Genomic DNA, 19452 nt, shown 5'->3' with positions numbered 1-19452 from the left:
TATGAACCAACCAAGAACTTTCAAGATTTAAAAAACAAAATCCGGGTAGAAATAGCCAACCTAACGCTTGCTATGCTTGAAAGAATCGGTATACTTAATGTATCGAGAATGAAAGACGTTTCTTACATGACTTTATTCTGAAATTTATCTTTTAATATATGATGAACATTGATCAAAATAAACATATTATATTCAAAATATTGAGTACTAATCTAAAAACACTTTAAAATAATTAAGAAGTTTGACTGTAGGCAAAATTATTGTTGTTAATGGTCCAAAAGTAAAAAGGCATACGAACAAGTTCATGATTGTGAAAAATCTGTTTCTCATGTAAAAAAACATAATTGAAATAAGAAATAAAATAAGTGTTCAAGTTTCAACATGGATATCAAGTTAGCTCCAGCCTTACGTTGGTATTTCAAAGGTCTATTTGGAAACATCTTTGCGATCACTTACTTGTACACGTTATTATGATATTTGTTATAGGAAGCGTATGCTAAGAGAACACCAAATCCTGGACCCAAAGAGAAAAAAACTTGTGTTGCCGCATCTACCCAAACCTGAAAATCGAAACGTATATTAAAATCCGGTTTACACATCACCTACCCGAGTGTTTCAGTACTTTAGAATCCATTTAACGTAGTGATTATCAAACAGCTTAGTTTTACCTAATTGTATGAAGTATCTTCTCAAATATGAAGTTCGTGAAAACATTTGGACAACCTCGTATGAACGGGTGCTACAACTTCGAAAAAAATATTATCTTCTCCAAAAGAGCTCCACTCCACATTTTAACTTTTTGTTTTACTGACTATCCAATGCTGATCTATGGTGACCGGTTACTTACCAACAAATTGAAGCAGAAAATAGCAACGTGTGAAATTAAGATACTGAGAAAAATAGCGAGGGTGAAGAGAATAGAGAAAATAGGGTAAGATACAATTAGAGGCGAATTAAAACGTAGTAAAGGCAGTGCAAAAAATTGAACAACATTTGAGATGGTTTGAATACATAGTAAGAATGAAGAAGAACAGAACAGTTAAGATGGTAAATAGAAACAAACAAAAATAAGAGAAGAGGCAAGCCCAGAAAAAGATGGAATACAGAAATAGCTAATAACCTGAAAATACAAAGGACTGATCGGGAGACGGGCTAAACAAGAAAAACATATCACCTCTACACCTATAGTAGAAGAGGTTACGGATAAGTAAGTTATAATAACTATCATATATGTAGAAATGTATGGTTGTAGGCAATAAATGTGTTAATTCCATTTCTTTCATCTCGTATTTCTTGGTAACTAACTTAAAGATTTATAAATGATATGCTAGCTCACGACTGAAAAGTTTGGCGACCACTAACCTCATGAGTGTTCACACTTTATTATTCACATCTTCTGACGTATCAACTTTGTCCACCACGATCACTAACCTTTTATTTGCATCCAAATTTATAATGGTCAAGCTGGGATTGAAGGAATGAAATATGAAAATCCGAAAGTAATGACTAGATAATAGGTAAGCGTGCAAAATACCAAGCTAAAATATTAATTGGAAGTTGTTGTAATATATATCACATCATTTGAATGATACAAACAGACAGTGTGAGTTGAATAAAGTGCGAAACCACTAAAATTACTATAAATAAAAATGATTAGAGTACTGACCTCTGCCGATCCAATGGCTTCAAAATTCGGACTCAAATAATATTGGATTCCTTCTGCAGAACCTGGTAATGTTATTCCTCTTACTAAAAGAATTAATAGAACTGCGTACGGGAACAAAGCGGTAAACCAAACAACTTTTCCAGACGTTGATATGCCCTTCCACAAAGAAAAATAACATATAATGTATACTGCTAAAAGGCACAGAGCTATATCCCATTTTATAGCACCCAGATCGTGTAAACCTTGACTTTGATGGAGCTCTAAGATAGCTCGACTAAAAAAAATAAAATAGTACATCATATAAAAATTGATGTAATTATGGCTATTGGAATACGAGTATGGATTAATTGAGGCTACTGATAATTGTGACCAAAAAAAGGAAACCATTTGAGCTGACAGAATCTAGATACATACTTCTTTGAGAACGACCCTGATGTTGCCTAGGTCATTATCGTCATCCGCGACAGATATAGTTAGACGACTTAGGCCTCTTTTATGCACGCGTTCTTTGTCGCTGGTCGCGGGGCGACAAAAAACGCGACGTTTTCTAAAAGCACGTTGTTAAATGTGAGCTTTTATGCATCGACGTCAAACAGCCACTCGCCGCCTGTGTCGCGGCGTACTGAAATCCTGTCGCGTGGAATTACAAAACGCGTCGCGACAGGCGTTTCGAAAGTACATTGATTTCAATTGGTGCTTCTATGTAGCCCGTTTATTATCGTTTGCCGTTGTTATTTTGAACAGTCAGTTGTGTTGATGTGTGAAGAAATACCATGGAAAATCTGGACGTTGAATTTTTTATTGACGCAATAAAAGAAAAAACATGTTTGTGGGATTCATCATCAGATGATTACAAAAGCAGGCAATTGAAAAGAAATGCGTAGTAGGAAATTACCGAAAACATGTTTCCCGAATTCCGTAAAAAAACTGAAAAAGAAAAGCATGTATTTTATTAGTCTATTCGCTACGGTTTCATTTTAAAAACGCATTCTATATCTATTCATTTATCAGCAATATCATCTATTAGTACAATATAAAAGTATATACATATAATTATATATTCTACAATATCCCCTGGGTCCTCAAACACATCATGCCCCACAGTACCACCGGAGCTCACATTTTCTCCATCCAATAGTAGTCGCAGTACTCGCAGTAATGCTATAGAGATTGTGGCAATACCAGAAAATTCTCCGATAGAATCAGAGGTTTCCATTATGTCCGAAGCCGAATCGATATTATCATTGATTTAAACAAATGTGTATCTATCTATACATTAACATTATTATTATACTTATTTTCTCAATAATGGTATTTTGTTTGTACTTACGTCATTGATAACATTTCTCCTAGTTCAAACGCAAATCCCCGTACAAACTCATCAAATGAGCCTGTCGACATACGGTAATAATTGAAGAATTTCTCCCTGACGAGACTTAATTCTGCATGAAGTCTATAATATACGCCTCTGAGAAGTCTTGCACTATTAATTGAATGCACATCCCAACGTCTCTGACGTCTTTTTCCAATGAAATTTTCAAATATCAAATAGGTAAAAACACACGGATTCATTTTTAATCCCTGTCGTTGTGAGGTCCACTTGCAACAGTTGAAACTGATCAAATTGGAATGCGGCACGCGACAAGAAACGCTTGGATATTGTTTCATAAAATAACGCCGCGTTTCTTGTCGCCCCGCGACCAGCAACAAAAACGCGTGCATAAAAGAGGCCTAAATTCTTTTCTGGCTTGAATTAAATGATATATGTACGTAGTTGAACACAGTCATTATACGCGATTTGAGAGCAAGTCACTTCTCGTAATCATAATGTGAACTTTCCACCGAGATCATACTAATTGAACCTATTAGACTTTATTTAGAATACTAAATTCCATCCATAAACTACATGAGTTAATATAACCCTTACTGTGTGTGAATTTTGCAGACGAAATTTACGTTTGGTTTTTTATATTATGAATACCTAATATGCCAATGCCATCTCTGCATAAATAATTTCTTTGGGACGATTAAAAGTTATATTCTGAATAAATATTATCATTATAGAACTTTCATAAAACGTTAGTTAGTTTGTTCAAGAAATTGACTACTAAATGTTCTGTAAAGAGTGTAACAGTTGAGAGGTTAATGATAGTTTAATTTTCTTACTTGAAGTATTCCGAAGCGGCTGATGCGAATCGAGAATCCGTTGGTCCTGTTATTTCTAAAAGCTCAGTTCGATTGAAATCTGAATAGTTTCTGGTAGGAAATTCGAACTACAAGAAAAAATTAGTTATTTTTATTTTAGAAACGAATAAATTTTTCAGTCAGAGTGAAGGAATGTTCAAATAAATATAGTTTAGACCAGTGGTCGACAAAGTGCGGCTCCAGAGCGGCACTGAACACACTGTTTAAACCAAAACTCACAATAATTACACTGTCTGTCAGTGTCTGAAGACAATCACTTGTTATCGAAATGAGCGTCAGACAGTGTAATTGTGAGTGTTGGAGTAATGGTGGTTAAAACGGTGTATTCAGTATGAATATCCCCAACGGCTTCAGATATTCCAACCTAGTCCAGAGCCGCATTTGGATCTTTGGCTCCTAAGTGCAGCTTTAGTAAAAATTCCAACGTTAGGTGTAATAATATTTTCATTCAAAAGAACTTCTTATTTTGATAAATTAAAATTTTCCTAAAAATCGAGAACATGTGTAATTTTTTCTTCAAGTTAAAAGATAGGTAGGGAAAGAAAACTTTTTTGATGCTAGAAGAAGTAATAACACTCGAGAAGAAAGTATCAATTTTACTCAGGATTTTGAAAGAAAACTTGTTCCATTTTTCGACCCTCTTGAACCACCCCCAAGGAAATAATTCCTCTATTGATAGACGCCGTTTCGAAACAATAATTTTGAATATGAGGGAAACATTTCTTAGCAGGTTTCAGGAATTTTAAAACAGCAGAGTAACTTTAGTATTTGTCACAATGCTATAATAAAGGAGTTGAAATTTTCTCCTTTTAAAATTGAGATTGGTAGATTTGAAATACAATTGGTGGATTTTAAAACAAGGAGACACTTTAAATACGAACGTCTTTATGTTTCATTGGAAATATTGGAGAAGGAAAAATGTGATCGTAGTTTACAACACAAGTGATTTGCTTTGAATGACCAGGAGAAAGAAAACATCATCATTTTCAAGGTTTGGAATAGTATTCCTGATTCTTACAAGTAGCTGAAAAGTTAACTAAGCAAGCAGATTTGCCTCTAATTTTTTTTAAAATTGTTGTAATTCTGTAATGCTTGTAATTTGCCGACCACTGATTTAGACTATTATTTTCAAGATGCCGGAACAATTTTAATACAGATTATTATCAACAATCATTTTAGAATTGTTGAGATTTAAAAATACGCAAACTGTTTCTATGCGCCCCACTTTCCACTTCCTTTGAGGTATTTAAGCCTTTTAATGAAATCATCAAGGCAATAGCAGAGTACATGCTCTGTTGTTTCCGTAACTTGCTTGTAGAATCTGCATGCTTAATCTCTTAAGGTGATATTTGACGGGGCAGTGACCGACCACCAATTTAATGTTATTTCTGGACATCAAGAGCAGTTCCTCGGACTTTTTAGCTAATATGGTATTTTTGAAATTCTAGCAAAAGTTAATAATGTGTTTCAGACATATTAAAACAATTCCGTTACAAAATATTTCGAGTTGATTTAAAAGTGTTGAATTTTCATTATAGTTTCCAATTTTCAAACCAGAACTACCCCTTGGCAAATCTTCAATGGCAACTGATCCATCATTTGAAGATGATTTCGTTATCGTTGCTTGTTACTTTTGGTTTTACTTTTATTTTGAACGAATCTTTTAGAAAAAAATCACATTATTGTTAAAGAAAACAGCAGAAGTTTCAAAAAAATTTTCTACTTTTCATGCAATCGTACAGTCTATTCTTAAATGTTTCTCCAACTTATCGCAAAATTTCTGGTGTAACTAACATTTTTTAGCGCCCAGAACTACCTCTTGACAAGCTTTAAATGGTGAGTAAACATCATCTGAAATTAATTTTGTTTTCTTTGCAACACTGTTATTGTTTTTTTCTCATTTTGAACTACCCTTCCAGGAGAAAACTGTTGAGATTACTATTAAATTAAACAACCGTAGTCCTAAACTGCTATTCAAGAATTCGGCTGCTTATTTCAAATTCTTCTCCAACATTTCTCCAGCACTAGGGGTGTAACAAGTTTTCTGTTATAGAGTGTCCTCCTCTCCAATAATTATTTCCAATTTAAAATACCCAGTGGGCATTTTATTACATTACAATCTGATCAAATAGACCGATAAGAAATTTGATTCTAACCTAAATCGATACTTTTAGATATTGAACTATGGTGTATTAAGCAGGGCTTCTTTTAACATTTTCACTTCACTAACTCAGATGGTTTGATCTTTATAAGTCTTCTATTATTGTGTGGCCCTGCAGCTTTGACGTACATTTGTTGATGAAAAATTTTTGGCTAAAGTGATAATAGTTTTTTAGTACTCTCAACTTTGAGATCTCCCTTCAAAATAGATTTTTGACATTTTATGTGAATATAATTCGAAATATTGAGAAATGCCAATTTCACATTAGGAAATCTTGTTTATTTAGCACAGACAATTTCGATCTCATGAACCTTGTTGGCTAGACGTTATTTCTACGAAACTGGATTATTTCATAGTTTTTATTTACTTACTGGTCTACAATTAGGAGTGTTCCAGGAATTGTCACATGTTGTCCAAGGTAATAAATTCGTAAAGGAGGCAAAGAAAAATCTTAAAGCCCAAGCAATTATAACATTGTAATAGAAATCAACGTAAAAAGCTATCAAGACTACGGCATACCCAATACCTGAAAATAAAATTAGGTTTGAAGATTGAAATTAATCAGCATTTTTAATTTTCCCAATATTTTCTGGATACATAAGAAATCCTTAGTCACATTTCTTATGAAAATTTATAATATACATTTGAAAACGTGAAAAAAAAACCGGAAAAATTGTCATTAATGATCGGTAGGCTAAGTATTTTCAAAAGATAATCAATCAGTATTTTTTCTTGAAACGAACTTTGCACTGTGCTATTATTACTGGAAAAAAAACGAGCACCCTGAGTTATTGCTCGATTTTAATTAAAGAGATTTAATGATGCTTTTTAGGGTTCTATTGAAAGCTCTGAATTTTTAAACATGAGGTACACCCATAAAGTAAGTTTCGTTTCACATCGTCATCATCGCTGAAGTGTTTATTCACGTCATTGAATTTGTTTTGTTTACAAACAGTTGTCTACAATTTTTTTAAAATAAATATCCTTCTTCTTCATCTTCTTTAAGGAAAGATTTTAGGTATAAAAATAAATGTCGTTAAGAAAGAAACATGTTTTTTGGTCACGTCCGAAGTGTGAGGTCGGGCATTATTATAATTTTGAAACGCGAATAACCCGAAAATTAAGAAGAATTCGAAAAGAAAAATGTGGAACGCAAAATTTTCTACAAAAAACGTCTATAGTTATTTTTTCGTTGGAGCCACTATTTCTGAGTAAATCTCCCTCAACCAGTGCGCCTGGAAAGCCGATTTCTAGGCGCATATGGAAACTGTTCTAGCTCTTGGAAAACCACTTCGTTTTCAAAAACTCAAAATCCATTATGATGGTTGAGATCTCTATTTTCTACTCGGGTAAGCTAGCATAATTAGCATCTTGCGCGATGAAGAGGTATATTGGCCACATAAGCACTAGAAGTTTCAATGGATATATTTAGTTTCTCTTTCACAAAAATGTGGGTACTCATTTTGTTCTCTACATTTTTAGTTCCGTCACTTTTTTCAAATTCTACGTAGTTTTCAAGTTATTCGCGATTCAAAATATTTTTAAGCGCTCAAACCTACTTTATAATGGAAATTTTAAGGTTAGGAAAAAATTAAAACCTTTTTTGTGCAGAATGTTATGCTCCACATTTTTTTACCGGCAATTTTTGTTTAAATCCTCATAGTTTTCGAGTTATTTGCCTGTACTAATATGATAAAAACAAAAGAAAAACTGTATTTTTGTATGTCTGCCTATTACCAAAGCTGAAATAGTCGTTGTTCATACAGAAACAAAAATAAGATAACATTATTTAATATGAATTTAATCAAAAATAAGAGTTTATTTTAAGCAACTGCCTTAATTTATTCATATATGACTAAAAAACAACATAATAACTTATGTTGCCCGTTGTTGCATTCCGTGCGTAGTGTTAATGTAAAGACTGCCTCATGATTAGTGAATCTTATATCCTCAATTATGTCATTTCCTTGTATGAATCCTATTTGTTGATTTTATGCCATCTCATGTTATTTTTGTTACTTTATCTTGTTTTTTATATATGAATCCACAACTTATATATATTTTTTGCTAATCTGTTACACATTTACTTTTTGTGCAAATCAGTCTTCTGCTAAAATAATTTCTGGTGTAGCATCTTAGGAAAAGCTGATTTCCAACAAAGTCAATTATCCACTTTTGTTAATCTGCGGAAACGGGGAACGGATACAGTTAGTGAAATGCACTGTGAGTGCCTCTTTTGGCCACAAAAGACACTTTGACTTCAATTCCATTTTCATTCTTCCGGTTGTAGGTTCGAAATTCTACTTTTCGACATAATTAACGCATAATGTAACGTCAACGACAAATCGTTCGAAACAAAATGTCATTTCGAATTTGAACTCTTAAATAACATGAAATAAGTGACTTTAATTTTCTGACAAACGATAAAAAGTTGAAATTTCTCAATTTCTCAGAAATTTTGATATAACATTTTTTGTTTTATAGTATATCTAATGCCACTATTAAGACGCGATAAAACATAGTAGTCGCATATATTTTGCTACTTTCACTATACAATTAAAACTGTTTATTCAATAAACTTGTAGATCGTTATAGGTACTAATTGTATCTTCGATAATACCTACATACAATATTAGTAATATAAACTTTATTGCTGTTTTTATAATATTTCATTATGAAAACACCTATTCAATCTTCTTGACCAAGAAACAAAAGGCAATAAAATTTGACAATATTCAAGCTATGAAAATCGGAAAGCTCTTCATCGAGACGAGCCCATAAAATATTTAGGAATCACCTTAGACTCGATAATGAGTTTTGGGAAACGCATAAGATGAAAATGACCAGATAAATCGATTAGACGACTACTGGAAAATATGGAGGTCCCAATGCTACCAAGAAGAAACTGTTGATGTCAAAAATTCAATATCTTTGCCCAGAGGTACGGAGGGAGACTACGCAGAAAGAAAAGTGAGCTATCACTTGACCCAACCATTATCTGGACACTGGTACTTAGGTCCTACCTGTTTAAGCGAGGAAAAGCAGAGACCTTGCAGACAAGCTAACGACAAAGCAGAGCACACATTCTTCGCGCGAAGAACAGCCATTCCTTGGAAAGCTAAAACGGGTCCAGGATATAAACCTCAAAGAGGTTTAGCTTAAAGAATAAGGATTTTAGTGGGTCATACAAGTTTAGTCTAGCGACACATACAGGGTGGTCTCGTACAGCCACTGATGATGTGGATGCACATATCCTTTCTCTTCGGATAAAACAAAAACTATTCCATCATGCCTGATACGTCCGGATGTTGTGTTAATGATTCTTATTCTTTTTTCTATATTTATGGTGGATACACATATTAAAATTTGACACCATTTGTATTTTGCCCACTTCTGTATTAAAATTTGACACCAAGATAAAATGAGGGTACTTTATAGTATATATAAAAAATGCGTTCAACATCTGCGTCAGTTGGGAGAAATTTGCACCTAAGATTTTGAAGTTTGACGTGTCTATAATATGAACAAAAAAAATATGAAGAACAAAAAAATCATTACTACGACTTTTACGTTTGTATGACTATTATCTTCAACAATCCAATCGCCATAAATGGAAACACCTTAAGTTTTCTAAGCACAATCACCTATTTTTCATTTAGGAAATATTCCAATACCAGTTTCTTACTATGCTGTGTGAGGAGAATCATCAAATCATACGTCATTTTCTTAGTTGGTCCATAGATCCCAAAGTCTATAAAATATTCTCAGTCTCTTATCTGTGAATGAAGAAGCTGCTCAGAAGTCATTCAAAAAAGAAGCCGAAGAGTTTTTGGGAAATAACAATAGTGAATATTATCAACATTTTTTGCTTATGACAAATTTTCAACAAATATATAATTGAAGATTAATTTCGTGTATTCGCACTTGAGTTATGAACACCAAGATTTAAACATTTTTAAAGAATCATATCAGAGATTTTGGGATGGAAAATATGTTAAGGGATTACAAAATTTATCATTTTTAATCATTTTGTTATTATTTATACGAGTTTAATCAAGGTTTGTAAGTAATCCTTAAGTATTTCTAGAACTAGGAGCGAAGAAAATATTTAATATTCCTTATGACTAACTGTTACAACAATTAATAACTTTAAGCTGTAAGGTAAAAACCGAGTAAACTAATATTATATTTCTTAATGATAACTTATTTAGATTTAGCTGTTTTTACTTTGTAATGTTTTATTTCATTTTATTCAAATCGATCTAACACGAATACTGCTGAATCATATACAGACTTTTCTATGAAAGTGAATCAATCTGTAGATTATATAATCTTTGGAATGGAAAGTTAGTTTAGTATACAAAAAAAGTGTTTTACCACTCCGTTCATACGCACTACAATTTCCCTATATTTTGAGACATTCATATCATTCGTGAAAAGCTGAGAAACACTTTCTAGTTCAACGTCTGAAATCTTTAAATTACGGTTAAATAAAGTGCTCTTATTTGCAAATTTCATAGGGACGAGAAAAGTGCGGAAAAGCAATTCAAGACCTCTTAAACTTCTGTCGGTCGTCAAGGTCTTAGAAATTATGATAAAATGGAAGTCATATAATTTAGCACAGTCCAATGACCGATTCATGGAGCATTTTAACGTCGTTGCACAAAGTTGTAAAAGTGTTTTTTTAATATTTTACGATATTCCCCTAAGGTGCTTTGTGAGACTATAAAAATTATTTATTATGATCTCTAAACAATCATAAGGTTTTTAGTATCAGTATTTCCACTTTATTTTGAGTTTTATCATGTACAATACTCTATAATACTAGAAAAAAATTTGTACAAGAACGTATTTTTTTTAAAGTCAACATCATAAGCGGAATTTTCAAGAGAGGAGTGGAATATAATAATTAATTAATCATGACTATATAATAAACCAAAAATTCATTAGGAATTTCAGTGTAAATATTCTAATCAACTTACTCTCCATCTATCAGTATGTAGTTAATTCTTTGATTACTTTACACTTATTAAAATCGAAATATATCAGTATAAAAACAGGAGCGAGCTCTTATCCATTAAAAATTTCTTGGAAAGTTTTTAAACGGATTGGTTATATTACAAACAACTCAGGAAATGAAACCGAAATCATGATTATTTTCGTTAACCGATAAATTAACAAGTTCGATTCAATGTAAGTATAATTCGTAGATTGGAAAATATATGTACGGATTCAATATCCTCAGAAATTAACATTTGTAATGGAATTTTGAAAGAGCTAACATCCTTCTGGATCAATAAAACTTTTTTCTTCTGCTTCGTCATTTTCCCTTACAATTTCGACGGTTTGTTCTTCGCAGTTCCCTTCCATTCCAGTGTCCTACTCTCCGATTTTTATCCATCATCGCATGTCCAATGCAAGTTTCATATTTTATAGATGGTCGGCCTTCATGTCTTCTTCCTGGAAACTTCTATTCCAGTATTAGGTTTGAGATTCTTTCAACGTGATGATACCATTTTATTACTATGTGAGCTTGTGCATTATCTTGAAGAAACAACACTTCCTTATTAGCCAAATATGGCCGTTTTTGCTTGATTTATTCGCTCAAACATTGCAATAAGTTTGCATAATAATCCCCGTTGAAAGTTTTATCTTTTTCAAGATTGCCTGTAAATGGAACGGTCTTTGTCTTCTTTGGAGCCGGTTCTCCCTTTTCAATCCATTGTTTTGAATGTTCTTTATTCCTGTGAAATATTGCCATACACTCGATGGAAACATCTTCACGGCGATGTTTTTGTTCCATTGTGAGCAAATGCAGCAACCATCTTGCACACAGCTTTCTCATGTCCAAATTTTCGATTTATATCTTTACGATATACCGTACTTTTTGAAATGCATGTCTGTTAGCTTTCGCGCTTTCAGTCGACGATCATCCAGTACCGTTTTGTGGAGTTTTTTCAAGATTTCTGGAGTCGTCACCTCATTTGGTCGGCCACTGCGATGCTGGTCTTCGCAGGTCTTACGGCCTCGTTTAAACTCCGCTACCCAATAATCTACTGTTGATAACGAAGGAACAGTCTCACCCAGAGTAGAATCTAGTTCAACTTCTATATTGGTTGAGTACTGTATTACATAACGATGACCAATTTTTCATGTTTACAAATTCACTGAAAACGTTCACTATTAATGACTGTCAAACAAATACCAAGCAACGTGGCGTCTTCAAACTTGAAACATATGCTGTATAGATTATGTACTTCCTAATACAGTGGCATGTTTCAAGCAACTGCCGTCATCTCTAGGTCAGACCAAATACTTCTGACACCATCCTCGTATCAGTTGTTTGTTTACAATTTTTTGGCTAAACACGAAACGACAGTCATCTCTCAGTCACCAAATTTGACAGATTTAGCTCCATATGACTTTTTTCTTTTTTAGAAATTCGGAAAAAGGCGTAATGAGTACTTTGAAGCCATAAAAAGTAATTCGCTGAAGGCACTGAAGGCTGTACCAGTCGAGGTTTACAAAGAATGCGAAAATTTGTAATTAAGCATTGGTATGCTTGGATTGGATTTTTGTCAGTCCATGTGAAATTTGATCGTAAGGTATGTAGTTTCTTCCAAAAAATCGTATTTTTGTGAATTTCTTTGTTTGAAAAATTAAGCATTCATGGTGGTATAAAAGAACATGGCTAAAAGTGTCAAAATTTGAGAGTCATAATAAAAAAGAGGTAGTTACTTCTTGTGAAATAAAAATCAAAACTAGTTTCACGTATACGAGCCAAAATAAGTTAAACTTCAATATTAAAAATGCGTTAGACGTTCACATAGAAATTTGTTTCAAAATAAGTTTATATTTCATATATTTACCTTTGAATAACGGACATATTCTGCCCCAGCAAGTAATGGCTCCTTTTCTGTTAAACTGACCCAAAGCTAATTCCATGTAAAAGAGTGGTATGCCTCCAATAACCAACATAACACAATAAGGAACCAAAAATGCTCCTGAAAAAGAATTTTGTTAGAGCGTACAACTAAATATTATTTCATTTTCATGGAAAATATGATATGAATAATGTACGGGGTACGTGTCATGCATCATCTTGGTTTCGATTAGAAGTTTTGGCAGGTTCTTAACGTTCATACGAGAACGGTTTGACGATGCAATGAAAAAGTTCCGCAAACTACTTCATCACTTACTCATTTGGTTTAAGTCGTTTTCCACCAAGCTTTGTGATAAAACTGGGAATGATTCAATATATATTTACAGTTAAGGCCCATGACTTATTTTTCTTTTCTCATCGGTCTTCACAATTTTTCTCCACAGGCTGCGATTCTGTGCTTTAGTGCTTTAGTTCGGTTCTACCTCTCTAATATCCTTCAAAACTGCATGCAACCATTTTATTTTTGGTCTCCCAATCCTTCTTATATCTCCTTAACGTATAGAAAGAGACAGAAAGACAAAACAAATATTGTCCAGAATTCATTAGTAGCTCGTGACAGAATTTTCACTATAGAAAGATTATAGCCGGTATTGCCAACTTAAACAATTTACGAAAGTTATCCAATTCAGAAATTCTATGACTGAGCTAAAAATAAAGGCTTGAACAACTTTTGTCTTTGTGATGCAGAATTTTCTCGTACATTAGAAAACTTCCTGCTACAATTAAAAAATATGGGGTACAATGAGCATGAAACTCAATTTTTTAAATAGGAAAGGTTTCCAGAAAATTATGAGATATGAGCGAAGAGCAGCGAGGGCGAATGCATCAGGATTTAAGAGTCATGGAAGACCGCCATCAATATGTTATTTTCTAAAGTCTACACATTAGAGAAAAGCATTAAAACGAAGTGACTCAATGATTAATTTTGTTTATAATAGAGTTTGTCTTAGTAAATACATGATTTTTTCTAACCTACATTGCTGAAACTCAAAAAGTAGAGCTGAGAAAAATGTTTTTATTATATTTTTAAAAATAGCAGCAGATGTTTTCTTCTTCTCGAAGCTCTTATGATCATGGTCATGCATCAATTATTCAGATTCTAGTTGTTTATTTATATTTTTGGTTAAGTTTTCATAATAAACATTTTGTTGTATTATATCGATATCCTATCATAATGGCTGCTGGATATAAACAATACTAAAAAATGAAAAGGTGACTATTGTCCTCATTCCTTCAGCATTTGATCAGTTTCACAAAAATAAACACAAACAAATATCAAAATAACAGTAAATCCTGGTCAGCATACCTATCTTAAGTAAATCTTCCTCCTCTGTTGACTCTCTGTTAAATCGAATAATTTTATATTCCGATAATATAACTGACTAATTTCATTTTTAGCTTGTTAAACTAAAATTGTTGATTGCGAATTTCGTACCATTATGACTAACTTCGTAGTTTCTATCATACATGTAACTAAGCTTCTTAGTAAGTGGTCTACTGACCAGTGTGGCGAAACAGACTCTCGTCTGTGAAATATATTCTCGTTCGTTATTAGTATGTAGGTAGGGTACAGATTCCCTCTGCCGAAGCGATCTTGTTATGAAGGAGTAAGTGCCAATCGCGCGGCGGCTTCTTTCTATCTCAATGTTCGTACATAATTCAATTTTAAAGGCCATTAAGTTACACGTCGAGACTTAGTTGGTCTCTGTTGCTCTTGTCGTATTCGTGCGTAGATCAGATTTTAATTATATTTCGAAAATATACATTTTTATTCTTAACTGAAGTTTAAAGAGAAAAAAATCTCTTCTAAATTGATTTCAAATTAAGTGAAACTGACACAAAAGATAAACGAATAAAGCATTAACGAAAAAACTGATTTGATCGTTTGAGATTATATAAAACGAACGAGTGATTTAACTTACTATATTTTTTCGAAATAACATTATGAAAAAAATCAAAATAATAAAAATTACGTTCCCGTGAATCAGAACTAAGTGCGAAGGAGATCAAAACGAAACCCAATTCGGCTTCAGAAATGTGTTGGAACACGAGAAGCACTTTTTGCACTGAATATATTATTACAAAAATGGCGAGACAAACGGAAAGATGTATTTGCAGTCTTTATAGATTACGAAAAAGCATTCGATCGACTACAACACGACAAGTTATAAAATATATTAAGGGAAAAAGGAGTTGATAGTTCTGACGTAAGAATCATTGGTTCCAAAGAGCGAATGTTCGAATCTACATCAAAATCGACAGAAGAATGCAAAATATTAAAAGGAGTCAGACAAGGTTGCATACTCTCACCGTATCTGTTTAATTTGTATTCCTATAAGATCTTTAAGCAAGCTAAACACAAATTATCATATGGAGTAAAAATTAACGGTAAACTTATAAATACATCAGATACGCGGAGTCCTTGAATGGGCTGCAATGCCTTTGACAGAGTAGGAAGAAAGATGGGTCTAAACATTAGGGACGAGCAAATGAAAAGATTATATCGATAAATATCGTATGGATATATTCAGAGAATATAGATGTATATAGCGTAAAAAATATCGATATGTCGATATATCGATATTTTTATTTCAGAGCGTTGAGTATTTAAAAATAAAAGAATGTTAAAAAAATTAATGCATTTTTTATTTTCGTCAATTCTATTTATTATTTAAATAAAGTATTATAAATTATATCTATCTACTAATATAGGATTCTTAGTTTCATTTCCAGATTTTAGTGATCTTGAATTTGTATAAAAACATTATAATGTTTTGTTTTCAAATGCTTCACTAAATTTTTTGTATTTCCACATGTTTTGTATGTGTTAACACATAAATTACATGAAATAGGTTGATTGTTTTCATTTTTAGTAAAAAAATTCCACACTGCAGACATTATAAATAAAAAAATAAAAATTATACAACAAAAAGACACAACAAATCACACCACGTAATGTCGCTTGCCGCCATTTTACTTTACACTACACACACATACATAAACAAAATAACAAAATATGGTTGTCACGGTTAAACATAGAGGCAGCACTTGCTGTTGATGTAAATAATTAATTAATTAATTAAATATGAGGACATGTAAAATATTACAAGTGAAGTTTCACAGTAAGTGAAATATGAAGTTAGAATATAGTAAAATAAAATAAAGTTTTCTTAAAAAATATCGAATTCGATACTCAAAAATTAATATCGAATATCGATATTTCAAGATAAAAACATATCGACAATATTTATCGATTAATTTTTGAAAAAATATCGATAGTTTGATGTATCGATATTTTGTGCTATTCCCTACTAAACATTAACTGTTATAAAACAAAATATATGGTATTTAGTTGCTTGCCGTACCATGACACTCCAGATTACCGCACAAACAATCAGCAGATCAGAAACTTATTTCTCCTTAGAATTGTAACGTGCACATAATGAAAATTTCATAAAACAGATAATATTGTAAGTGCGAGATTTTGCTTGTAAAAATAAGCTAAACATCTACGCATGCTTTTGGTCAAGAAATATTGCATTGCATTGCACGTTGTTTTGCACCATGTCAAGCTTCCTCTATATATTTCATAGTCTTGCTCAATCCCTGATCATATTCATAGTTGCCTGGCAATGTTTTATATTTACTTATTTCACAATCTTGGTCAAATTAATATCAAAAATTAAAATACATCGACAAATTCCATCAATTGAAGATTTAAGTCTCACAAATCCGCTCAGTTGAATTTCTCAATAGCTACTTTTACCTACTACCATCAATCCCTTATACAAAAAAGGAGAAGAAATAATAAAATTGAATACATTTCCCAGTATCTCGATCGTGATATCTAAATCCTCTTACAACCTTTACTTTATCCCAATAATTGAATTAAATTGCTACGACGGAATCACTAAAGACTAGAGATTTTCTCAATATCTAATCATTTTACGTAAGGCAATTAGCTTTTGAAGTTATTAGCATGTTACCGTGAAAAAACGAAATCTGGAGAGTGACGACTTTCACCAATGAATGTCAACAAACATCAAATACGTTTGTTAAAGATGGAATATTGGTGTAAGTTGACAATCACAGATATGGTCTGGAGGAGATCGAAGAGGCGACTAGCTATTTCCCACCAAATCCATTGTTCTGCTTAGAGTCAATCAGCTTTGTCAGGTTTGATGGTGAGAGCAACGTTTTCTTACTTTTTTTCCAATACACTAATTTGTACAGGATGGATAACGCAGTGAATTGGGATCTTTTTCTTTCAAAGTTAAATGCCTTAACTGCGGATATTTCAAAAGCTTTTAACGTTTTTAATATTGATAATGAAGAGAAGTTAGTTATACCTTTAGAACTAGCAGGAACAAATCTACACTATTATGTTACCAATGAGGATTTGTTCATTATATTGTATGAAATTATGTGAATGTTGACATCCACCACATTTCGGTGTTTCACCAAACAATTATAATTATTCAGAGATAAGTTAACGTTCATTTACATGAGACTTACAAAAGTTAATAGCATAACAAGCGTTTATTGACGGCTATTACCAACGAAGTTAAAATTTCAACACGAGCCGGAAGCGAGTGTGGTAACATCTCCGTTGGTGATAGTCATTATGCTATTAAAATTGTTAGAAAAATAATATTTTTCATTGATAGTAGCGTACACATATACAAAAAATTTAGGTTTATTCACTTACACAAGATTTGTGATTAGATATATTTTTTCTACCTACTCCACATTCAGAATTAGTGAAGGGATCAATACTGTACGATGCAAAAAAATGTACAATCATTTGCCAATTGAAATCAAATCTATAACATCTTTTACTGGAAAGTATTTTCTACTCTATAATTGTTAGTTGGTTTTTTACAAACTTTTCTCTACAATTTGAAGACAATTGACAAAGCATTTCTCTTTCTCTCTAATATTCTATTAGCAAACCGAAGAACTTCATAAAATTATACTATAGTATGTTGAACTATAGCTTTGTAACCGTAATCAAAATACTTTGATTACCTCTATCATTTAATAAAATTCGTATTTTTGTTTATAAACAGCTCAAGTAAATAACAAAATGGTGGAGAATTAATAGATTTTGCATTGAAATTATCTGAAAATTGAGATGTCTAACTGCTCGTCATAGTTGAGGCGATTCTCAATAACTCTCGTAATACATGACATTTCTGGAATTCCAGCTTGCAAATACCAATTCTGAAGTACGATTAATAATTAGTGAAGGTTTATGCACTAATTTATTGATCTTGAGTTTACTTTACTTAAACAGTATTTTAGAACAAATTACAGAACATAGTAAAATCAATGGAAATACTTTAAACAACCTTATACTAATCTAATTTCAATAAAACGTTACAATAAGTTTTAATAAACTCATTTGTTCTACTGGATACACACTCCCTTATTTAAAAGTAGCAGAAGGACTGCCGAGAGAGATGGGCAAAGGAAGTGGATTGCACTGAGTCTAAGGCCTCATGTTTTTATTTATACAGTTTCTCAGCCCACATTCAGTTCCACATAGTCAAAAAAAATATGAGAAATTTTAAGCCTCATCAAAATCTACACATCAGAATACAGCACGCAACAGTTAATAGTTGCGAAATTGAGATTTTAGAGGATATACTTCACGAACATCCACATATCCAAGTACAGCATTTTTGACAGTTGTAGAGCAACTTATTAATACAGAATCGCTTACGTGCGACTACTGGTGAAGACAGTGAATTATTTGGTGTTACTCAACATCGAAAATGAAACAGGTAAAAAATAATAATTTTAGAGCATCATTCGCCAGAATGAAGGCTTGAAAGGAAAGGTTTTGATTTTAATTTAAAAGAAATTGCTTGTGATTAATTTAAAAACTGAAAGTAAAACTAAGTTTAAAATGATCAGTTATCCCTCTGTTTCGTGTTTTTTATTAATTAGTTTCAAAATAGCACAAATATTTTGTTAACAAATATAAGCAAAAGCCAATTGAAACTAAAATTTGTTTGTTTTAATGTTTATTAAACATTCTCAGACTACATTGAATTTTTTAGTCCCGTAAGCCTATTAAACTATTGGTGTAGACATGTTTCAGAAAAGTTGAGCACATGTCACGAATTTTTATTAAGTTTTAGACGGACTTTGGAAAAATGAGGCATTGGGCCAGTTCAAGGACAACTTATAATTCCTCTGCCTCTACGAATCTGTGCTCCGGACCATCAAAATACTCTCGGTAGCCAAGTGTAGCATCTCTGATTGTAATTAGCATATAACTCATTTGGTGTCAAAACATGATCAATGAGTTGGGCTACTTTATCAAATACACCCGAATCTTGAAAATAACGATATATACCCCATTTGATTCGTACTTTGTACATCTGATGAATCTGACTGTTCACTTGATATTGTTCGGCAATTCACTTTGTCAACACTCTGCGTAAGATCTCTTTTCTCATAATCTTGGAA

At 32.4% G+C, this 19452-nt stretch overlaps 1 protein-coding gene across 1 annotated transcript in view; it reads right to left on the bottom strand.

Moving 5' to 3' along the window:
- The window catches only part of LOC130449775 (sodium-dependent dopamine transporter), a 48917-nt gene that overhangs the window by 13857 nt on the left and 15608 nt on the right, over positions 1-19452 (bottom strand). The window contains exons 3-7 of the mRNA XM_056787777.1: positions 12902-13036; positions 6404-6558; positions 3833-3939; positions 1667-1940; positions 457-560 (exon numbers count right to left, since the gene is read on the bottom strand). Of these exons, the coding sequence (XP_056643755.1) occupies positions 457-560; positions 1667-1940; positions 3833-3939; positions 6404-6558; positions 12902-13036 (775 nt within the window). The remainder of the gene's footprint in view (positions 1-456; positions 561-1666; positions 1941-3832; positions 3940-6403; positions 6559-12901; positions 13037-19452) is intronic.

The sequence above is a fragment of the Diorhabda sublineata genome, chromosome 1 (genome assembly GCF_026230105.1).
Source record: "Diorhabda sublineata isolate icDioSubl1.1 chromosome 1, icDioSubl1.1, whole genome shotgun sequence".
Lineage (NCBI taxonomy): Eukaryota > Metazoa > Arthropoda > Insecta > Coleoptera > Chrysomelidae > Diorhabda > Diorhabda sublineata.
Note: the sequence above shows the minus strand (reverse complement) of the source record. Positions and strands in the feature narration are given on the sequence as shown.